The sequence below is a fragment of the Pipistrellus kuhlii genome, unplaced genomic scaffold (genome assembly GCF_014108245.1).
Source record: "Pipistrellus kuhlii isolate mPipKuh1 unplaced genomic scaffold, mPipKuh1.p scaffold_m20_p_2, whole genome shotgun sequence".
NCBI classification, from domain to species: domain Eukaryota; kingdom Metazoa; phylum Chordata; class Mammalia; order Chiroptera; family Vespertilionidae; genus Pipistrellus; species Pipistrellus kuhlii.
The window spans coordinates 169,907,872-169,929,710 of NW_023425515.1; the positions used below are offsets into that span (position 1 = coordinate 169,907,872).

Sequence of the window (21,839 nt, forward strand, 5' to 3'; positions counted from 1 at the left end):
TGTCCCGCTTTGGGTCGCACAGGCTCTTGGGAAATGGAGTCCAATCTGTGCTGAAAATTAACGGCTCCGGTTATCCTTGAGACTCCATTCCCCAGCAAGCTCAGCGCCTAGCATGCAGCATGGAGCCGCAAGTCTCTGAGCTGAAGCAGAAGATTGAGGACACGTTGTGCCCTTTTGGCTTCGAGGTTTACCCCTTCCAGGTTTGTTTCTCTCTCCGGCGGTGCTAGGGTGAGGTATATGATTGGCCTTGGAGCTACCGGCGTGAGGCCCGTAAGCCTCCTGGTCCTTCTGGAGCTCCTCTGATCCCGTGTACCTCTGATCTCCTGGGACAGAATGTCACGGGGGGCTTGGGTAGGTAGGAGCTGTGGACAATCCAGTAACCTTGTGGCTGTCACTTAACATAATCAACGGGAAGAAAGGCACCCTTAGAGCCAGAATCACTTGGGGAGCTTCCTGAAGGAATTAGAAGAGGGCAAGTCTTGGAAGGTTTGCATGACTAGGATTTAGGTCATTTGAAAAGGAAAGGACATTCCGTGCTGTTGAACAAGCAAACAACTGGCTGGTTTGTTCCTTCCAACAGAAGAATAATTAGTAGCGTTGCCAGTCACCAGCCACTAGGCTGGGTATAGCAACTGCGCCGTACTGACACACAAGTCTTGCACCACCACTTTCCCTTGCTTATGTAAGTTCATTTTCTCCTTATCAGTTGCCACCTCCATTGAGCCATACACGTGGACAGAAAGCTAAATCAGCTCAGCTTGAACCCTTTGTTTGTTGCTTAAGAGACAGCCCACTCTCACTCCTTCAGCTGAGTGGCCCACAGCAGTACTAGGAGAGATTATAGAGGAAGGGGGTAGGTTGGGTCTAGTTTGAGAGAGAGGACTTTCCAGAAAAAAAATGTTGAGCTTTAAAAAAAAAAAAAAAAAATATATATATATATATATATATATATATATATATATATGTGTGTGTGTGTGTGTGTGTGTGTGTGTGTGTGTGTGTGATTTTTTTACAGAGAGGAAGGGAGAGAGATAGTTAGAAACATCGATCAGCGGAAACCGGTTTGGCTCCGTGGATAGAGCGTCCCCAGGCCGACTCTCTATCCACAGGGCCAAACTGGTTAGGGCTGGAGTTGAGCTTTATATGAAAAGATAAATTGGTCCCAGCCAGTGTGGGTCATTTGGTTCTATCATTCCATGCACCAAAAAGTCACCAGCTTGACAAAACCGGTTTGGCTCGGTGGATAGAGTGTAGCCCTGCAGACTGAAAGGTCCCGGGTTCGATTCCGGTCGAGGGCATGTACCTTGGTTGCGGGCACATCCCCAGAGGGGTGTGTGCAGGAGGCAGCTGATCGATGTTTCTGACTCTCTGTCCCTCTCTCTTTCTCTCTGTAAAAAATCAATAAAATATATATATTTTTTAAAAGTCACCAGTTCAATTCCCATTCAGGGCACATGCCCAGGTTGCGGGCTCAAACTCAAAGGTGGCTGATTGATGTTTCTCTCTCTATAAAGGTTAGTAAAAAATTTTTAAAATAAAAGATAGGTTAGAAGGAAGGTTATGTACATCCCAAATATCAGGAACAGCTTGAATAAAAGAGGTGGTGGGTAGCAGATATGGGGGGACAGTACGGATGCCTATCTGGTGGGTCAGGTGGATTTGGATAGTTGGATATTGTACTAAAGCTCTGCCAGTCATTCTAGGCTCCTACCCTCACTTCCCCACCCCACATCTAATCAACCACCAGGACCTTTAAGAATCCGTCTCCTGAATCTCCCAAATCCATTCTCTTCCATTCAGTATATGCTCTAGTCCAGTGGTCGGCAAACTCATTAGTCAACAGAGCCAAATATCAACAGTACGATTGAAATTTCTTTTGAGAGCCAAATTTTTTTAACTTAAACTTCTTCTAATACCACTTCTTCAAAATAGACTCACCCAGGCCGTGGTATTTTGTGGGAGAGCCATACTTAAGGGGCCAAAGAGCCTCATGTGGCTTGTGAGCCGCAGATTGCCGACCATGGCTCTAGTCCAAATCATTTCACATTTGAATTTATTGCAATAACCTTGCTGTCATTTTGCCTCCAACTCATCCTGCACACTGCAGCTACTGTCAGTTTACTCCTTAAATCTTTAATGGCCTGCATTATTACCAAATTCGACCCATATTCCTAAATTGGAATCCAAGGCCAGTCATAATCTTACTCCCACTATCTCCAGCCTTCTCTCCCTCTGCTTTCCTCTACAGACCCTTCAAAGTTTGCAATTCTCCAAATACGCCCTGTACTTTTTGCCTGACATTGTTTATGCTGTCATCTTTTAGAATGCACACCAGTCTTCCTCCCCACATCGGCCTGTTCACTTCCCTCCCAGCCTTAAAGGCTCAGCTTCCAAGAAGCCTTTTCTAATTTCAGAGGACGGTCACCTGGCCCTGTCGTTGTACCAGTCAACTGTTTTGTTCTTAGTTGTTCATTAATTCCCTCTCTAGTCTAACTTCCTGTCAAATTCAGACAAATGCCCCATAAACACACATCACAGAGCATCAGTAGAAATTCAATGATTGAATGAATGAGATGGAGGCTGGGACACAATATATGAGACCTTCAATGCCAGGTTAAGGTATGTATTTTCTGTTCCAGGTGGCATGGTACAATGCAGTCCTGCCTTCAGCCTTCCACCTGCCCCTGCCAGGACCTACCCTGGCCTTCCTGGTACTCAGCACACCTGCCATGTTTGACCGGGCCCTCAAGCCCTTCCTGCAGAGCGGCCACCTCCAACCACTGACTGACCCTGTGGACCAATGTGTGGCCTACCACCTAGGCCGCGTTAGAAAGGTGAGCAGCTTTCATATCCTCCCCCAGCTTCTAAACCTGCAACTGCTTTTAGCTACTCCAAGTTCAATGCAGAACTAGATCTATCTAAGGTTAGGGGCCACTTCCATAGGATGAAATCCAGCCTTGACTTTGTGATCTCCCCATTCTGCATTCCCAATGCAAGTTGAGTCTCCTTCCTCTAGGAGCCCCCCAGGTCTGAAATCAGTCTCACTCGCCCTACGCTGATGGACAACTATCAATAAATGAACCTCAGACCAGATTTCCCTTGACCTCCAAATGAAATATGAATAATCCAACGTTTCCCAGGCGTCTCTCACCTGTCTTTGCTCTAGACCTGGAAGTTTTATGCTGTCTTTGGGGACTTAAGGACAAAACAATATTTCCCTGCCACACACTCACATGTACATATTTACATACTAGAGGCCCAATGCACAAAATTCCTGCATGGATAGGCCTTCCTTCCCCCAGCTGCTGGCTTTGCAGCCCTGGCTGCCAGCTTCTCTGCCCTGACACCTGCCCACACCCACGTTGGCCTGGTGCTGCCCGTATCCACCGCCACACACCTCTGGTTCCCTGGTTCTGCAGAGCCCCCGATTGATGGCCCCATTGAAGGTGGCTTGGGCCTCCCTCCGTGGGATGATCATGGGGTGATGGTGGTCCCCTACCACCAATCGCATAGCACCCGCCTTGGCTGGCCTGGCACCAGTGCATGTCATAGCGTGGTCATCCAGACGGTTCTGCTGTTCGGTGGTTTGGTCAATTTGCATATCATGCTTTTAATATTATAGAATTATATACAACACTGGATCTCCCATGTCTTCCTCCACACTGGAACTCTGGAGGGCAGAGCCAGCTTACCTCTCATAATGGAGGTTTCTGAGCAAGACCTTTAAACGTGTATCATTTTCTTCACACTGGACCCCACCCCTCCCCCCCAACCCCTTTTAAGGTTGTCTTCCTTTCAAACACAACTTCTGAGGAGAGGACCTTGTTGACACAAATTAGGGCTAAGACAAGGTCATGATTCCTGTCATGTTAAAAGATGCCTCCATCTTGTCCTCCATCCCAGAGCCTCCCAGAGCTGCAGATTGAAGTTATCGCTGACTACGAGGTACACCCCAACCGGCGCCCCAAGATTCTGGCCCAGACAGCAGCCCATGTGGCAGGGGCTGCTTACTACTACCAACGACAGGATGTAGAGGCTGATCCCTGGGGAACCCAGGTCAGAGGGCAAGTATGAATGACGAGAGACTAAGAAAATAGTGAAGGCCCATCACATTCAGTTCTCACATTCTCCTACCTCCCAGGGGTAAAGGAGTTTGTAGATACAATCCAGGAAGAAGGTATTCCCTACCCAGCAGTCCAGCCCCGTATGCTTTCTAGAGTCTATAATTAAGGGATCTGTCTATTCATAAAACTATTACATAATGGAGAGGGCAGAGCAATGATTAGATCCATGGTGAGACTTTGAAATTGAAACTCTGCTTTAGAAACCCTTCCTTGCCCTGACCAGTTTGGCTCTGTGGATAGAGCATCAGCCTGTGGACTGAGGGGTCGGTCCCAGGTTTGATTCTGGTCAAGGGTATGTACCTTGGTTGCGGCACATCCCCAGCATATGGGGGGGGGGGGGGGGCGGCGGGGTTCAGAAGGCAGCTGATCAATGTCTTTGTCTCCCCCTCTCCCTTCCTCTAAAAAAATCAAGAAAGAAAAAAAAATCTTTCCTCATGGCCAGAGTAAGCTCATCTACAAGAGTAGATGAGGCTCACAGTGAAATTGGTGTCCATTGTGTGAATAAGTGAAAAAGCCTAGTTGCAGTGATAATTGAACTTGGTGCCAAGGTGATGTCCATGACCTTCTTTTCTTTACCCTCTCCCCAGCGTATAGCAGGTGTGTGCATACATCCCCGATTTGGGGGCTGGTTTGCCATCCGAGGGGTATTGCTGCTGCCAGGAATACAAGTGCCTGATTTGCCACCCACTAAACCCCTTGACTGTGTGCCAACAAGAACTGAGCGAATCGCCCTGCTTGAAAGCTTCAATTTTCATTGGCGTGACTGGACTTACAGGGATGTTGTGACACCCCAGGAGCGCTACTCCGAAGAGCAGAAGGCCTACTTTTCCACACCACCTGCCCAGCGCTTGGCCTTGTTGGGCTTGGCCCAACCCTCAAGGGAGCCTAGTTCTGCATCCCCCGAGCTTCTCTTTACCACACTGATACCCAAGTCACAGAATCTCAGCAGAGCCAGGGGGTGGCTCAGCCCCAGGGTCTCACCACCGGCATCCCCTGGCCCTTGATACCCACCTCACCTGTAGGATCCCTATTTATACCAATGGTACTTGGTAAGCCCTGTCTGGCTTTGACAAGGCAAAGGTTCTATTTTAGCTAAAAGATGATTACTTTTGATAAAAGAATTATATAGTAGAGATCTTCAATGAAGATAATGAGGCTCAGAAGTCTGGTCAAGACACTAAGAAATTGAAGACTTATTAAATCATTATTAGTATTTCAATAGAATAAAAGACAAAGGCAGATTCTGAATTCCCACCTGCCTGGGCATATGGAATTATTGCCTGTTACCATTAGTCTGCAGTGCTACATGTTACAAGGACAAAGGGATATTTATTGCTTGTTACCATTTATCTGCAATGCTCTAAGATGCTAGATGTAGGGCATAAGAGACAACCAATCCTCTAAATTAGGGGTGTCGAACTCAATCAGAGAAGGGGCCAAAATCTAAAATCCAGCCTAAATCGCGGGCCGAATGGTTTACTGAACAGTCATAAACTGTCATTGTGATGGAAACGCAGCGGAGTGCAGTGATGACAGCGCGGTGCGGGCCACATTGCAAGGCCTGGCAGGACGGATTTGGCCCGCGGGCCTTGTGTTTGACACATGTGCTCTAAATAATAGTATAAATAAATAATGTATCATAGTGTTATTGTGTGGACTGAATATATGTAAAGCATTTCTGAAACAGCCTAGCTTACTGCAGTATTATGAGCTGTTAGGAATTCTGTAATGCTGCACATGTCTTGATGTTTGATAGGCTGGAAGGTCACCATATAATATATCCTCAGTTCTGATTCCGTTGTAGCTTTAAAAGCCCAGGAGGAACCCAAACCCGTAGAACTACCTTTTTCAGGACAGTAGTATGAATGAGGGCCAAAAAAAGGACTACCTCACATCAAGGCTAGACCCCAGGGAAGGTGAGAAGTGTTCAACCTTAAGCTTTTGATTTGGAAGGTTCTATCCTACAAATACCAACACTGTGCTTACCTTCTCCCTTTCAGTTATAAAATTAGAGCCTCTAATGCTAACCTTTTACAAAACCAGTAGCAGATTTTCATCAGAGGTAAATCTCCCTGGACCGGGTGGTTCAGTTGGTTAAAGAGCTGTCCTGTACACCAAAAAGTTGCAGGTTTCATTTCTGGTCAGGGCACACATCTAGATTACAGGTTCAATGCCCATTCAGGGTATATGTGGGAAACAACTGATTGATGTTTCTCATATTTATGATTCTCTCACTCCATTCCTCCCCTCTAAAAACCAATAAAATCATATCCTCGAGGAAGAATTTAAAAACAAAAACACTTACAAAAAAAAAGGAAGTCATCTTAAGGTCCTCATGCAGCCCTCCCTATACTGTAGGATAAATACCCAAGTAATCAATATCACTGGTGCTTTAACTTACAATGCAGCCTATAATATAAATGTTAAGTACGGTACCTTGGATAACACCAGAGCAAGTCTTGCTCTTCTTTCCAGATATAACAAAAAATGTTAACACCTTGCCCACCTGGTGTGGTGTGGGTGTGGCTCAGTGGTTGAGCATCAACCCATGATCCAGGTCACAGTTCAATTCTCAATGGGCACGAGCCCAAATTACCAGTTCAATCTCCAGTAGGGGGCGCGCAACAGGTAGCCAATCAATGATTCTCTCATCTTTGATGTTTCTATCCCCCTCTATGAAATCAAAACATTTTTTTTTAAATGAAGTTAACAGCTTGGTTCAATTCCATTCCCTGTGTCTTGTACTTCCCCTCTATAATTTTTGTGTTTCTGAAGCAGCTCTCACTTCTCATTTTACCATAGTAAAGCAAAGAGTAAATCAAAGACTAATGTCCCTAAAATGAAGAAACAACAAGGTCTCAGTTCAAGTTTAATAGAAACTACAAAAGATCAAAAGGTGATGTCCCACTACTGTTCACATGAGATAATTTCCTCCAGAGAAGTATGGCTGACCCTCCCCAAGCCCTACAGGAAAGGCCACATCTGGGCTAAGTCTAAAATCTTGTTTTAAGCATGACAATAGTAGAAGAGAGGTTCTGTTCTCATGGCTGTACATTGCCACATGACCGTATAATGACCCCATGCTCACTTCTGCTTAGAGAAATATTCTTTGCTCTTCTGAACATCAGGCTTGATGGTGTCACTGCCAGGTTTCCAGCCAGCTGGGCACACTGCAAGAGAAAGTGGCCACCAATTATTAATTTGCTCAGTGGTGAGCTCTCATGGACAAACGAATTCCTCAAAACTAAATCCGAGCCCTAAAGAGCCTGTAATACTCAAGCACCAGGAAGCCTAAACTACAGTCTAAGATCATAAATACAAAGCCTTTTAGTGCAAGGCTAACAACATGCAATTTAATCCTCAAAATAGCCTTATTACTATTATACGTGATTTATTCATTCAGCACCTGAATTTTTTTAAAAAGCAATCGTTTCAACAGTAAGCTTTGTTCAAAAATATCAAAAGCATCTGCCGAAACCGGTTTGGCTCAGTGGATAGAGCGTCGGTATGGGGACTGAAAGATCCCAGGTTCGATTCCAGTAAAGGGTGTGTACATTGGTTGCGGGCACATCCCCAGTAGGGGGTGTGCAAGAGGCAGCTGGCCGATGTTTCTCTCTCCTCCACATTTCTAGCTCTCTATCCCTCTCCCTTCCTCTCTGTGGAAAATTAATAAAATATATTTAAAAAATATATATCTATAGCATCTAAGGCAAGATTTGTTAACAGTAGATAGTAGATAAAGGGGCATTCGTGTTCTCTATAATTTCATATATGCTTCAAATACATCTTTTAAAAATAAGCTTAAATGCTGCTCTTAAAAAAAAACAGTGCTACCCTAGCTGGTCTGGCTCAGTGGATAGAGGGTCAGCCTGCAGATTGAGGGTCCCAAGTTCGATTCCATCAAGGGTCATGCCTGGGTTGCGGGCTTGATCCCCAGTAGGGGACGTGCAGGAGGCAGCCAATCAATGATTCTCATCATTGATGTTTCTATCTCTCCCTTTCTGAAATCAATAAAGATATACTTTAAAAAAAAAAAAAAAAAAAGTGCTGGGACAGTTGATTTCCAAATGCAAAAGAATAACACTGGACCCCTAACTTACAAAAAATAACTCAAAAATGGATCAATGTTCCAGCCAGTGTGCTAAGTGGTTCAGTGTCAACCTACAAACCAGGTCACAGTTCTATTCCCAGTCAGAGTACATGTGTGGGCTATGGGCTTTATCCCCAGTAGGGGGTGTGTAGGAGGCAGCCAATACATGATTCTCATTGATGTTTCTCTCTCTCTCCTATCCATTCTTTCTTGAAATCAATAAAAACATTACTTCCTCTTCTCTGAAATAAATTAAAATATATATATATAATATATATATATATATATATATATATATATATATACATAAATTTTTTTTTTTAAAGAATCAACCAATTCATAAACAAATGGGACAACAGATCAGCATTTCTCTCTCCCCCCACATGTAGTAATCAATTTTTAAAAAATGAATTAATAGCCAAAACTGGTTTGGCTCAGTGGATAGAGCCTGTGGACTGAAAGGTCCCAGGTTCGATTCCAGTCAAGGGCATGTACCTTGGTTGCGGGCACATCCCCAGTAGGGGGTGGTGTGCAAGAGGCAGCTGATCAATGGTTCTCTCTCATCGATGTTTTTAGCTCTCTATACCTCTCTCTTCCTCTCTGTAAAAAAAATATATATTTATATTTTTTAAAATGAATTAATGAAGTAACTATAAGGGCTAAAACCATAAACTCTTCCAAGTGGAAAATCAGTAATTAATCCCTTGGCTCACTTTCCTCAGGTTAGCCTAAGGAGCATTGCTAGTTCAGGACGGCAGAGAAAGGTTGAAGGCTATGCTTTCTGCATAAATTTCATGACCTTGGATTTAGAAGTGTATTCTTAGATATGATGCAAAAAGCACAAGCAACAATAAAAAAAACAGATAAGTTGGACTTGATCAAAATTAAAAACTTTTAGAACATTATAAAGTGAAGCAAACCCACAGAATGGGAGAAAATATTTATGAATCTTGTATCTGAAAAGGAATTAATATCCAAAATGCAAAAAAAAATCCTGCAATTCAACCACACCAAAAAATAAAAAATTCAAAAAAGAGCAAAGCATCAATACATGAGTAGATAAAAAAAATTGAGGTACAGCCGAAACCGGTTTGGCTCAGTGGATAGAGCATAGGTCTGCAGACTGAAAGGTCCCAGGTTCGATTCTGGTCAAGGGCATGTACCTGGGTTGCGGGCACATCCCCAGTAGGTGTGCAGGAAGCAACTGGTCGATGTTTCTCACTCATCAATGTTTCTAGCTCTCTATCCCTCTCCCTTCCTCTCTGTAAAAAAATCAATAAAATATATATTTTTTTAAAAATTGAGGTACATATATACAATGGACTATTGGCCATAAAAAAGGATGATATCTTGCCACCTGTGATAGCATGAGTAGCATATGCTGGTGGGTTCAAGCCTCCATTTTCCAATCCCCATCACAGCACATATAAGAGTCAACCAACCGGGACCGGTTAGGCTCAGTGGATGTCGGCCTGCGGACTGAAAGGTCCCGGGTCGATTCCAGTCAAGAGCATGTACCTTGGTTGTGGGCACATCCCCAGTGGGGGAGGGTGCAAGAGGCAGCTGGTCGATGTTTCTCTCTCATCGACGTTTCTAACTCTCTGTCCCTCTTAATTCCTCTCTGTGTAAAATCAATAAAATATATTAAAAAAAAAAAAAAAAAAAAAGAATCAACCAATGTCAATTCTGGTCAAGGGCATGTACACTGGCTGCAGGCACATCCCCGGTAGGGGATATTCAGGAGGCAGCTGGTCAATGTTTTTTTACAGAGAGGAAGGGAGGGGGATAGAAAGCTAGAAACATCGATGAGAGAGAAACATCAACAGCTGCCTCTTGCACACTCCCTTCCGGGATGGGCCCGCAACCAATAAACATGCCCTTGCCCGGAATCGAACCTAGAACCTTTCAGTCCGCAGACCCACGCTCTACCACTGAGCCAAACCGGCTTCGGCTATTATCTTTAGCTTTAAAACCCCAATAAAACAGTCCTAACTGGTGTGGCTCAATTGGTTGAGCACTGTCCCATGCAACAAGAGTATGCTCATTTGGTTCCCAGTCAGGGCACATGCCCAAGTTGCAGGCTCTTCCTTCCTCTCTAAAATCAATAAAAATTTATTTTTAAAATAGTAACAATAAGCCCTAGCTGGTTTAGCTCAGTGGATAGAGCATCAGCCCCCAGACTAAAGGATCTTGGGTTCCAATGTGGTCAAGGGCACATATCTTGGTTGCAGGCTTCACCCCCAGCATGGTTCAGGTGCGTGTGTAGGCAACCAATAGCTGTGTCTCTCACATCAATGTTACTCTCCCACTCACTTCCACTTTCTAAAAATCAGTGGGAAAATATCCTTGGTTGAGGATTAACAACAGATACGGACTACAGGGATTAACTCTTCTCCCAAAAAACAGCATATTTACTTTTTGATGTGATTCTTAACCTTTCATTTCACTCTTATACACCACCTATGAGATCCTTCTACATTCCTTCTGTAGTAGTAATGCTGAGCAGGGCAGAAGCCTTTCTAACCTTTATAATCTCCCCAGGCTTTTCTATTACCCCACTTTCACAACCCACTATAATCCAGAGACTTCAATTTCTCAGAGACATAACCACCCTCCTTGTTTGGTAGACTTTGTTCCTACCACATCTTTCCCATCCATCCACCATTCTGTTGTCTTGTCACCATACAGACTGAATTACCTTCCCCATGTTTGTCAGTGAACTGGAAAGCCTGAACTAGTCTCAGAGTCTCATCCACAGAGCGGCCAACAGGAAGGTCGTTCACAGTGATCTGGCGAAGGATACCTTTATCATCAATGATAAAGAGGCCCCTGGGAAGAAGAGATTGAAGGTTTGAGAAAGAGGCAGTACAGGTTTAAAAACTGTTTTGTTAGGCAGCCCTGGCTGGGTAGCTCAGTTGGTTAGAGTGTTGTCCTAATAGGCCAAAGTTACGGGTTCAATTCCTGGTCAGGGCACATACAAGAAGCAACCAATAAATGCATAAATAAGTGGAACAATAAACTGATGCTTCCCTCTCCTTCCCTCTTTCTCTCTCAAATTAATCAATAAATTTCTAAAAATTAAAAGCTGGTTTATTAAATAGAGAAGCAATGGAAATGGGCTGGTCTCCCAGGCGTGCACAGCCCTTGCCCTTTTTGAGGATGCCCCTGCATAAAGAATGAGACCAACCCCCAGCAGCGTGGCTCAGTGGTTAAGTGTCGAACTATGAACCAGGAGGTCACTGTTCAATTTCCAATCAGGGCACATTGCCAGGTTTGGGGTTGATTCCCCATGGGATCATTGATGTTTCAATTTCTCTCTCCCTCTTCCTTTCTCTCTGAAATCAATAAAAATACTTTTTTTTTTTTAAATGAGACAATCATGCTGTATATCTTAAACTTAATACAGTGATGTGTATCAATTGTTTCATTTTATTTTTTTGTTAATCCTCACCCGAGGATATCTTTCCACTAATTTTAGAGTGTGGAAGGGAGAGTAAAAGACAGCGAGAAACATCAATGTGACATGGATTGGTTGCCTAACATACATGCCCGACTGGAGCCAGAGATTGAGACTGCAACATAGGTACCCTTGACCGCAATCAAACCCGGGACCCTTCAGTTGGCAGACCAAAATTCTATCCACTGAGCCAAACCAGCTAGGATGATATATCAATTATTTCTTAATAAGACTCATTAAAAAATGAAATGAGAGTCTATACAGATCAGGGCTCTGCCCTTCTCCAAATAAAAGGCCCTCAGTCAATCTTATCTATCATAATAAATGTCTGCCCCCACTCCCTAACCCATCTCATACCTGAATGAGATGCCTTCATCAGCCTTTAAGACCCCATAGTCCTGAGCAATGGTGCGCTTGGGATCTGACACCAAAGGAATGTTCATGGGTCCCAGTCCTCCTTGCTTCCTGGGTGTGTTGATCCTACAGCAAAAGGCACAAATATAAATCACATCCACACAAATTGCTGTGTAGCAAATACATTAACTGTATCTACATGCTCCCCCTTTCCAACATTTCTAGCCTACTTCCCAAAAACTTCAAACTTTCCCAGCAGTAAAATGAATGGCTAAGGACAGTTAAGGTCACCGGGGTATACTCAGCTGCAACCCAAGCTGCTTCTCCTCTGCTGCCAAGTAATAAGAAAGCAACAAGAGGAAGCCAGAGCTTTGCACTCCTTCCATGAGGAGCTAGAAGCCAATACTTGAGAAAGTCTATTGCCAAAACCTCCAAATCCCAGTTCCTGCTTAGTTAAAAAGTCCATGCCAAATGGACCAACAGACTTACCATGCCAGGTGACAGAAGTGAGAATCCACAGAAGCACCAATCACTTGGCAGTTGAGTTTCTTAAATTCTTCTGCCCTATCGCTGAAAGCAATGATCTCCGTGGGGCACACAAAGGTAAAGTCAAGAGGGTAAAAGAAGAACACCACATATTTTCCTGGGGGGAAGAAAGAACCCAAGTTAGCCTCTGAAACAGACATCCTTGCTTTACAGAGAACAGACAAAATATATATTCCTATGGGGGGGAGGGGGAGTCCTTTTTAAGTTGATGCCTCACAATTGCTAGATGTCAAGATGCTCCAACATAGATGTCTCTGCCCTAACTGATTTGGCTCAGTGGATAGAGCGTCGGCCTGGGGACTGAAAGGTCCCAGGTTTGATTCCAGTCAAAAGCATGTACCTTGGTTGCAGGCACATCCCCAGTGGGAAGTGTGCAGGAATCAGCTGATTGGATGTTTTTAACTCTCTATCCTCTCCCTTTCTCTCTGTAAAAAAAAAAAAAATCAATAAAATATATTTTTTAAAAAACAAAACAAAAACATAGATGTCTCCTGGCAGCTACTTTCATAACATCTTGCAGGAGGACCTACATGGAAAGTCCAAAAGTTTGGAAAATGGGTTCCAGCTCTAGCCAGTTTGGCTCAGTGGATAAAGCGTTGGCCTGCGGACTGAGAGGTCCTGGGTTTGATTCTGGTCAAGGACACACGCCCTGGTTGTGGGTTCGATCCCCAGTAGGGGTTGTGCAGGAGGCAGCCGATCAATGATTCTTTTTTTTTTTTTTTTAATATATTGGGTCTAGTAATAATTAATGTCGTTTTTAAACATTCGTTTAAAATCTTGCTTGGCGTTGACTTATATTGACATAACCTTCAAACACGTGGTATCTACAGAACGTGTGAAGTGCAATTAACAAGTTTTGCTTGAAAAAGTTTGTGTTTGGTTTGGTTTTTGTTGCAAAACTAGGGCTAAGAAGATGGCGGATGAAGAGCATATTCGGCACTGCATGCTTTACGAGTTCCAATTAGGAAGAAAAGCAAGTGAGGCTGCAAAAAACATCTGTAGTGCTCTTGGTCAAGATGCAGTTAGCGCCAGAAAATGCCAGCGTTGGTTTGAGAAATTTCGCGAGGGAAATTTTTCGTTAGATGACAAGAGTGGTCGAGGCCGTGTGTCCAATTTTGATCAAGAAGCTCTTCAAGCTCTTTTGGTGCAAAATCCTCAAATTACCCAACAAGAGCTTGCGACAACTTTAAATTGTTCACAAAAAACAATTTCCAATCAATTGCGTGCACTTGGCAAAGTCCAAAAGTTTGGAAAATGGGTTCCTCATGAGTTGACCAACAACAACCGTAATCAAAGAGTCACAATTTGCAGTTCGCTCCTCTCTCGTCAAAACCGTTTGCCGTTTTTAGAGCAAATTGTTACCGGAGATGAAGAATGGGTGCTGTATGTTAATTTGAAAAGGCGGCCTCAATGGTTGGACAAAAATGAGGCTCCGCAGCCCACGCCAAAACCTGACTTGCATGTGAAAAAAGTGATGTTGTGTGTTTGGTGGAATTTTAAAGGAATTCTTCATTATGAACTTTTACCATCTAACCAAACCATTACAAGTGCAGTGTATAGTGCCCAATTGGAAAGATTAGCCCAAGCTTTAAGAGAAAAAGAACCCGCGCTGATTAATCAGAAGGGCGTAATTCTTCACCACGATAACGCACAACCGCATACTGCAAGAATCACTGCTGAAAAACTGCGCCAGTTGGAATGGGAAGTTCTCCCTCAACCTGCATATTCTCCTGATATTGCCCCTTCCGATTACCATTTGTTTCGTTCTTTGCAAAACTTTCTTCTTGGAAAAAAATTTAATAATGAAGAATGCCTCAAAAATGCATTGACCGAATTTTTTGCATCAAAATCACAAGAATTTTACAACAGAGGGATTAAAATGCTTCCTGAGCGTTGGGCACAAGTAATAGAAAACAACGGCAACTATATTGTTGATTAAATTTTGTTGTATTGTGTATATACATATATATATATATATATATATATATATATATATATATATATATATATATACATACACACACACATATATACATATACATACACATACACACATTTTATTGATTTTTTTAGAGGCAGAGACAGGGATAGAGAGCTAGGAACATCGATCGGCTGCCTCCTGCACATCCCCCACTGGGATTGTGCCCCCAACCAAGGTACATGCCCTTGACCGCAATCAAACCCGGGACCCTTCGGTCCGCAGGCCAATGCTCTATCCACTGAGACAAACCAGTTTTGGCAATGATTCTCTTTTATCACTGATGTTTCTATTTCTCTCTCCTTCTCCCTTCCTCTCTGAAATCAACAAAAATATTTTAAGTGTGTTTAAAAAATAAAAATGTTCCTTCTAGTCCATGCTTTATTTTTGTCTCCATATTAGCTACCAAATACAGAACTAAATTTTTTTAAATATATTTTATTGATTTTTTTTACAGAGGAAGGGAGAGGGAGAGTTAGAACATGGATGAGAGAGAAACATTAATCAGCTGCCTCCTGCACACCCCCTACCAGGGATGTGCCCACAACCAAGGTACATGCCCTTGATCAGTATCAAACCTGGGACCCTTGAGTCTGCAGGCCGAGGCTCTATTCACTGAGCCAAACAGGTTAGGGCAGAACTAAATTTTTAAAAAATATATTTTTACTGATTTCAGAGAGGAAAGAGAGGGGGAGAGAGAGAGAATCATTGATTGGTCCCCTCCTGCATGCCCCCTCCTGGGTATGAACCTTTCCTTAGGTGGACACTCAACCATTGAGCCATACTGGCCAGGCTGTTCAGTCTAATTTTTATCTTCTCTGGGTAGCTAAATTAGCACGGATACCAAGTTCTCCAATGAAGAAAAGCAAAAGCAAGAATGCAGTTATCTACTGGATAGCCCAATGCCAATGCTTATAATCAGTGTCCAATAAAAGACAAATGCTGAATTCTCTGTTGCAGAGTAGTAAGAAATCAACAAGACAAAGTCAGAGCCTCTGCACTTCTTTCACAATGAATCACAGTAATGGAATGGGTAAGGTTTAAGTGATCACCTGAATCATCACAAATATGTTCCTAACCATGCTGACAAAAAATTTTTTGTGTGTCAAACATTCCAAAAATCCTGGTAGTAAACAGGACTTCCAGTTAGATTTTTACTGAAGTCACTCGATTACCAACTGAATAGATCTTCAAAGATCAGGTAGCCTTTCACACCTAATGCAATGAATCATTAGAATAGTTCAATTAGAATAGAAACAGGCAGCAGCCATGTTTGAGTCAAAACAAGTTGCTCCTTTGACATTCACTTTGAAAATTAGAATCACTATGCCGAAACCAGTTTGGCTCAGTGGATAGAGAATCGGCCTGCAGACTGAAAGGTTCCGGGTTTGATTCCGGTCATGGGCATGTACCTTGGTTGCGTGCACATCCCCAGTAGGGTTTGTGCAAGAGGCAGCTGATCGATGATTCTCTCTCATCGATGTTTCTTTCTTTTTTTAAAATATATTTTATTGATTTTTTGAAGAGGAAGGGAGAGAGATAGAGAGCTAGAAACATCAATGAGAGAGAAACATCGACCAGCTGCCTCTTGCACACTCCCTACCGGGGATGTGCCCGCAACCAACGTACATGCCCCTGACCGGAATTGAACCTGGGACCTTTCAGTCCGCAGACCTACGCTCTACCACTGAGCCAAACCGGTTTTGGCAATGTTTCTAACTCTCTATTCCTCTCTGTAAAAAAATCAATAAAAACATATTAAAAAGAAAAAAGAAAAAGAAAATTAGAATCACTAGAAACTCCTCTAAACAACCTCTCTCCAGGGCTTTGCCTAACAAGTACTTTGAGGCCTCAGCAGGTCAAGCCCAAGTGGGCAGAAAGCAGCTCTTCCTGAACATACTGCCTTTACCCTTGAGCCAGGGTCACCTCCCTATAGTCATACTTACCATGTTTTGCCAGAAGCTTCCCTCCATTGGATCCCACTAACCTGCTCTCATTCCACCAACAAGTGTTAGGAAACCTAGTCACATGTTCGATCCAAAAGCTGACTCCAGAAACTGATCACTACCCACATCTATACTTGACACAGGAGTTTGAGATTTGCGTTCAATTGTCCCAGAAGACCCAGCTGCTCCCAACTGTGAGGTAAGAGACCTTATTAGAACTTGACAAGTGTCTGCATGAATCTCTAACATGAAAGAGAGCTGTTCCAACAATGACATCAACTCTCCTCTGGGTGCAAAAGTCAAGTGAATGTGCCTAAACCCTCTAAATAATACAGTAGCTATGACACAATTTCATAAACTGAAGAAGCAGTGTCATAGCTCCAAATATGAGCTCTGAAATTTTAAATTGCTGAAGACTTCTTATAATGAAATAGTAAGACTGAGATAATCAGACTGTCTCCAATAATACAATTGAGGAGTAGTGAGAAGATAACTGAGCTAATATATTAGTTTAGGCATAATGAAGCATGTGCTTTCTCCAAAATAGTCTGAACTAGGCTAACCACCCTGTGATAACTATTGATAATCACGATTTCATTTCAACCTGAAGGCAACAGCCTACCACCCTGAACACCTGGACCTAGAAGACATAAATCATTTTATAATCAAACGCACAGAAATACGAAAATTGAACAAGCCATCTCCAGATACCAAAATAACTGCATTTCAATGGACCTAACGTAATTACACTTACCTTTGTAGTCAGCTAGGCTGATATCTTTGAACTGACCATCTGGCAAAACAGCTGTGGCTTTGAAGTTGGGGGCAGGGTGCCCGATTTTGGCATTTCCTGAAGACATCTTGCTATCAGCTGGAAAGGACAAAAGAGGAAATTAACTTAAAACAAGTCTTCTTTTTCTAGATAACCAGTACCCTCCATCAACTTAAGACTTAACTGTAGAACAATAAAGAATTTATCTGGTGGCTCTGAATATATAAATTAACTTTTAATTAAATATATTTATTTACTCATTTCAGAGAGGAAGGGAGAGGGAGAGAGAGATAGAAACATCAATTATGAGAATCATCGATCAGCTGCCTCCTACACATCCCCTACTGGGAATTGAGCCTGCAACCCAGGCATGTGCCCTTTGCCAGAATCGAACCCGGGACCCTTCAGTCCACAGGCTGATGCTCTATCCACTGAGCCAAACCAGCTAGGGCTACATTAACTTTTCTTTAAATTAATTTCACTGGGTGACACTGGTCCACATAGTCACATAGGTTTCAGGTGTGGGTCTGTTACAAGATCTTTATATATTGCACCGTGTGCCCACCATTCAAAGTTAAATCTTCCCGTCACCTACATTAACTTCTAGATTAGTAAGAAACATTCGCTTAGCTTTCCAGTTTTTGAAAGAAAACCAGATATTATACATCTTTGGATATCTTTTGTTTTCCTTTAAAAACAGCAATTTCTTTAATAATTGAAGTAACCTCCCTTACTTTTTCTGAACCATCATTTGTGCAATGGCATTTTCCTTTATAATTTCATCATGCAGAAGCAGAGAGGAGTGGGGGGTTGGAGACTCAAATCTGAACCCAAATGTATAAGGCCAGAGTGCTGACTCCCAAAAGCCAGTAATATTGCCCTTTCCCTGGGCTCCGCCTCAGACTGTATTCATGATGTGGAAAGCACACTTCATATTCAAGCACACTTGGTAGATTTGCCAAGAACACATACCCTAAAGTAGGGGTGTCGAACTCAATCAGAGAAGGGGCCAAAATCTAAAATCCAGCCTAAATCGCGGGCCGAATGGTTTACTGAACAGTCATAAACTGTCATTGTGATGGAAACGCAGCAGAGTGCAGTGATGACAGCGCGGTGCGGGCCACATTGCAAGGCCTGGCAGGACGGATTTGGCCCGCGGGCCTTGTGTTTGACACATGTGCCCTAAAGCCAATTCAACCTTTTAAGAAGCAAGACCCAGAATTCTGGCATCTGCTCAATTTCATAACTTTAGGTATCTGTGTTTAAGCCCTAGAAGTCCTTTCAAAAATGGGTTTCTGAAGAAAAAAAGAAAAAAAAGGGGGGGGGGAGGGTTTCTGACCTCAGGGTCACGATCCTGGCGCAATTAAGTACAAGAGCCAATTTATTGCTAAACAGGAATGTTGCACTGGATTCACCCAGGTCAACTCCAGGGAGTTAAGAATTAGAAGCAGGTGAGCCAACGATTTGAAAGCTTCAAGAAGCTAATTTTCTAGTACCAACGGTTTTGAGTCATACTACCACAACCGAAAGCAAATGCTTTGAGCTTTTCACTGTTTAATACCTTTAATAACAACAAACACACATACACACACATACACACACACACACAAAGGGACGTTGCAACTTGACGACCAAATATAGTGTGACCCTCCATAAGTGGCCTCGTCCGAACCTGCTTTTCCAGGCGGCCCCCACTAAAGCCGAACCAGTCGGGAAAAGCCCGTTTGGACTTCCAGCCCGAGTGGGACTTGTCAGAACTTTGCCCAAGAACTTTCCAGCCAAAAACCACACCCTCAAATCCCACTTAAAGCACCCTCCCGCCGAAACCGGCTTGGCTCAGTGGATAGAGCGTAGGCCTGCGGGCTGAAAGGTCCCGGGTTGGATTCCGGTCAAGGGCATGTACCTTGATTGCGGGCACATCCCCAGTAGGGGGTGTGCAAGAGGCAGCTGATCGATGATTCTCTCTCATCGATGTTTCTAACTCTCTATCCCTCTCCTTTCCTCTCTGTAAAAAAAATCAATAAAATATATTTAATAAAGCACCCTCCCGCCTCTCCCATCATCACTCCCCGCCAGCACTTCGGAAAGCAGCAGCAGCAGCAAAGAGGCGTCTTCACCGAGCGATCGCCTGAATCTGGGATCCCCACACTCCCCATTCTGCAGGTGGAAAAATAAAGGCGGGGAAGGGAACCGTAACACCCGAAGTCTCGCAGCTAGTAACGGCCTAGGACAGAGGGGCAGCTTTTTTAAACGCGAGAGAGGGGTGGCCTCGGGTCAATTCCCGAGTCCATTCCAGAAGGTTCTCGAGCCGCCCTAATGGCGGGGACACCACCACTGGCCCGCCCCTGCGAGTCAATCAGTGCCCTCTGCACCGGTGGAAGGGAGGAGACCCGAGCCTGCGCTAGCCTCGGGCTTCACCCAACGCCCAGGACCCAGAGGCGTGTCCCCGCGAAGGAACGAGAACCGCCGGGCCGCTCCCGGGCGGCAGGCCGCTCCCGGGCGCCTCCAGAGTCTCAGGGCCCCCCAGGTGAGCCCAGGAGTTGGGGGGCGGGGGTACCGGAAGGAGGAGGAAGAAAAGGCGACGAGCGGGATGCAGGGCGCTCGCCCTGCGGAGGCCGCGAGGCCCACACACTCACCGGGCCGGAGGCAGAAATGGCAAAACCGATCCGACAGGAAGAAGCGTCCCGAAACGCGCGCGTGGGCTCGCCCCGCTGCCTTTATAGCCGGCGTGGTTCTCGCGAGAGTGAGAGCGGGTCCGCGGTGCGGGAGGGGGAGCGAGGAGGGGGACCTGGCCGGAAGCCAGCCGGATCCAACGCTCCCAGCCGGAAAGACTCAGCGCTTTCCCGCCCTGGGGGCGGGCTCCGGTGCCGGAGGTACCAACCAAACCCCCGTACCTGCCGCCCGCGGCTGGGGTCGCAGAGGGAGGCACGCACTCTGGATCGGCTCCAAACGCCTCCGTTATCCGGGATTTCTTCGGGAACAGGGGTGGGGAGTGGGGACGGGAGGTAATGGGGAGCGTGCCTTGCGCTCAAAACCCAAACCTGGATAGAGGGTCTCGCTGCTGGACCACATTTAACCACAACAAGCGCTGCGAGCTATCCAAATATTCCTTCCCCTTGGGTCCCACATCCTCTGCCTTAGTGTTAATCCTCAGTAACCCCCTCAGTGCCTAGACAGCCCCCTTCGTTGTTCTAATGACAAGGTTGCTGCTCCCCGTCTCCATCCATACCTCTCACTAAATCTGCAGGGAATATTTTTGAAATCTGATCGTGTCACTCCTCTTGATTTGTGGTTTAAAAAAAAAAAAAAACTGGAGCAATTTCCTGAAGTAAAGCGTCTCACTGCCATTTTATTATGTGTGGCCTTTAGGCAAGAGTCTTAATCCTTTAGCTTCACTTTTCTTACTTGTAAAATGGGAATGCTGTTAATTTTTTATGGAGATCACTTTTGTAGTTTATTGAGCACAGTACTCAGTTCTTACTACACATCATTACTATAACTTTGGCGTCTTGATTGTAACACCCAGAACAGTGTGTGGCTCTTTCAAGCCTTCAAGTTTTTGTTCAAGCAAGTATGAAGAAATATTACCACTGTTGGGATTCTTGGGTTCCCCAAGATAAAAATCAAGGGGAACCCCCAGAGAAATTTCCGGACACATTTTTATTAAACTTATGCTAGAGCACAAGAGAGGCGGCATAGAGGAGAGGAAGGTCCTCTGGCTCTGTTTAGGTGTTTTTATAAGCTGGAGGCAGAGCAGACTTGTGTGAAATGGTCAGCTTTTGGGGGGTGGGGGGTGAGACCCAGCTTGTGGAATTTTGCTTGTCAGTGTATGAGAAACAAGTTCTTAGAAGGAAGATAAGACTTTTTTCCTAGGGAGAGGAGGAGTGATTTCATTTTTGTGGTAGGCTTACCAGGTGTGTGTTTTCTGGCCTTTTGATTCCTTGGGACCCCTTGCCAGTGAGAGGAGTACTATCAGCTCTGTGGTTTTTCTTACCTGGTGTCCTTGGGATCCTGGCCCAGGTCCCTGTGCTGTCTCAGAAACTGTTCCCTCCTAGTTGGCCCAAAGTCTTTAAAGATGCAGCTGAAGCTTACTTGAAACCATTCTTGTCCTTGGCCCAGAATTCCTCTAAAGTTGTTCTGAGTTTTGCTCATCCCCAGTAATGGCCATTCTTGCCTTTGATTCCAAACAATAGCCTGTATAGCCAAAAAAAAAATTAAGCTATTTTACTTGTTTACATATCTGCCTTTCCTTGCTAGGCTGATTTTCTTGTCATCTCTATGCCCCCATGTGACAACAGAGCACCTGATGTTAAAATAGGAGCATTTAATAAATAGTGTTATGTCCCCAGCTCTGTCCACCCTCCACAATTCCTTTAGACCTTATATGAAGATAGGAAATGGAGAAGTGCTTTGTCATGCTGACTGAGCATCTCAATTCGCTTTTAGTATTTATCATCCTACCTTGCAATAGTAGTGATTTTTTTAAATTTGTTTTTCCTGAGGCTGAACAGTTATTTGGCCATTATTCATTTCCTTCTTGAGGAGGCAGGAGAGACATAGACTTCAGAGTGT

General features: G+C 44.2%; 2 protein-coding genes across 5 annotated transcripts; one reads left to right on the forward strand and one right to left on the reverse strand.

The window, feature by feature from the left end:
- Positions 1-47: 47 nt before the first annotated feature.
- On the forward strand, positions 48-5,293 carry MMACHC (metabolism of cobalamin associated C). Of its 3 annotated transcripts, none has more exons than XM_036447905.2 (4): positions 48-200; positions 2,640-2,834; positions 3,904-4,056; positions 4,712-5,293. In XM_036447905.2, exons 1-4 carry the CDS (start codon positions 120-122, stop codon positions 5,126-5,128), a joined length of 846 nt encoding a protein of 281 aa, XP_036303798.1. In that variant the 5' UTR covers positions 48-119; the 3' UTR covers positions 5,129-5,293. The 3 variants fall into 3 exon arrangements, with proteins under 3 accessions (XP_036303798.1, XP_045440734.1, XP_045440735.1); XM_045584778.1 differs by having other exon boundaries at positions 94-200; positions 2,511-2,834; XM_045584779.1 differs by lacking the exon at positions 48-200 and adding an exon at positions 206-228.
- A 1,687-nt stretch (positions 5,294-6,980) lies between these two features.
- Positions 6,981-20,052, reverse strand: PRDX1 (peroxiredoxin 1). Of its 2 annotated transcripts, none has more exons than XM_036447906.2 (6): positions 19,904-20,052; positions 17,250-17,366; positions 12,515-12,668; positions 12,029-12,151; positions 10,913-11,043; positions 6,981-7,294 (listed from the first exon to the last, which is right to left on the reverse strand). In XM_036447906.2, exons 2-6 carry the CDS (start codon positions 17,353-17,355, stop codon positions 7,209-7,211), a joined length of 600 nt encoding a protein of 199 aa, XP_036303799.1. In that variant the 5' UTR covers positions 17,356-17,366; positions 19,904-20,052; the 3' UTR covers positions 6,981-7,208. The 2 variants fall into 2 exon arrangements, with proteins under 2 accessions (XP_036303799.1, XP_045440736.1); XM_045584780.1 differs by lacking the exon at positions 19,904-20,052 and adding an exon at positions 19,874-19,892.
- Between the last annotated feature and the right edge of the window lie 1,787 nt (positions 20,053-21,839).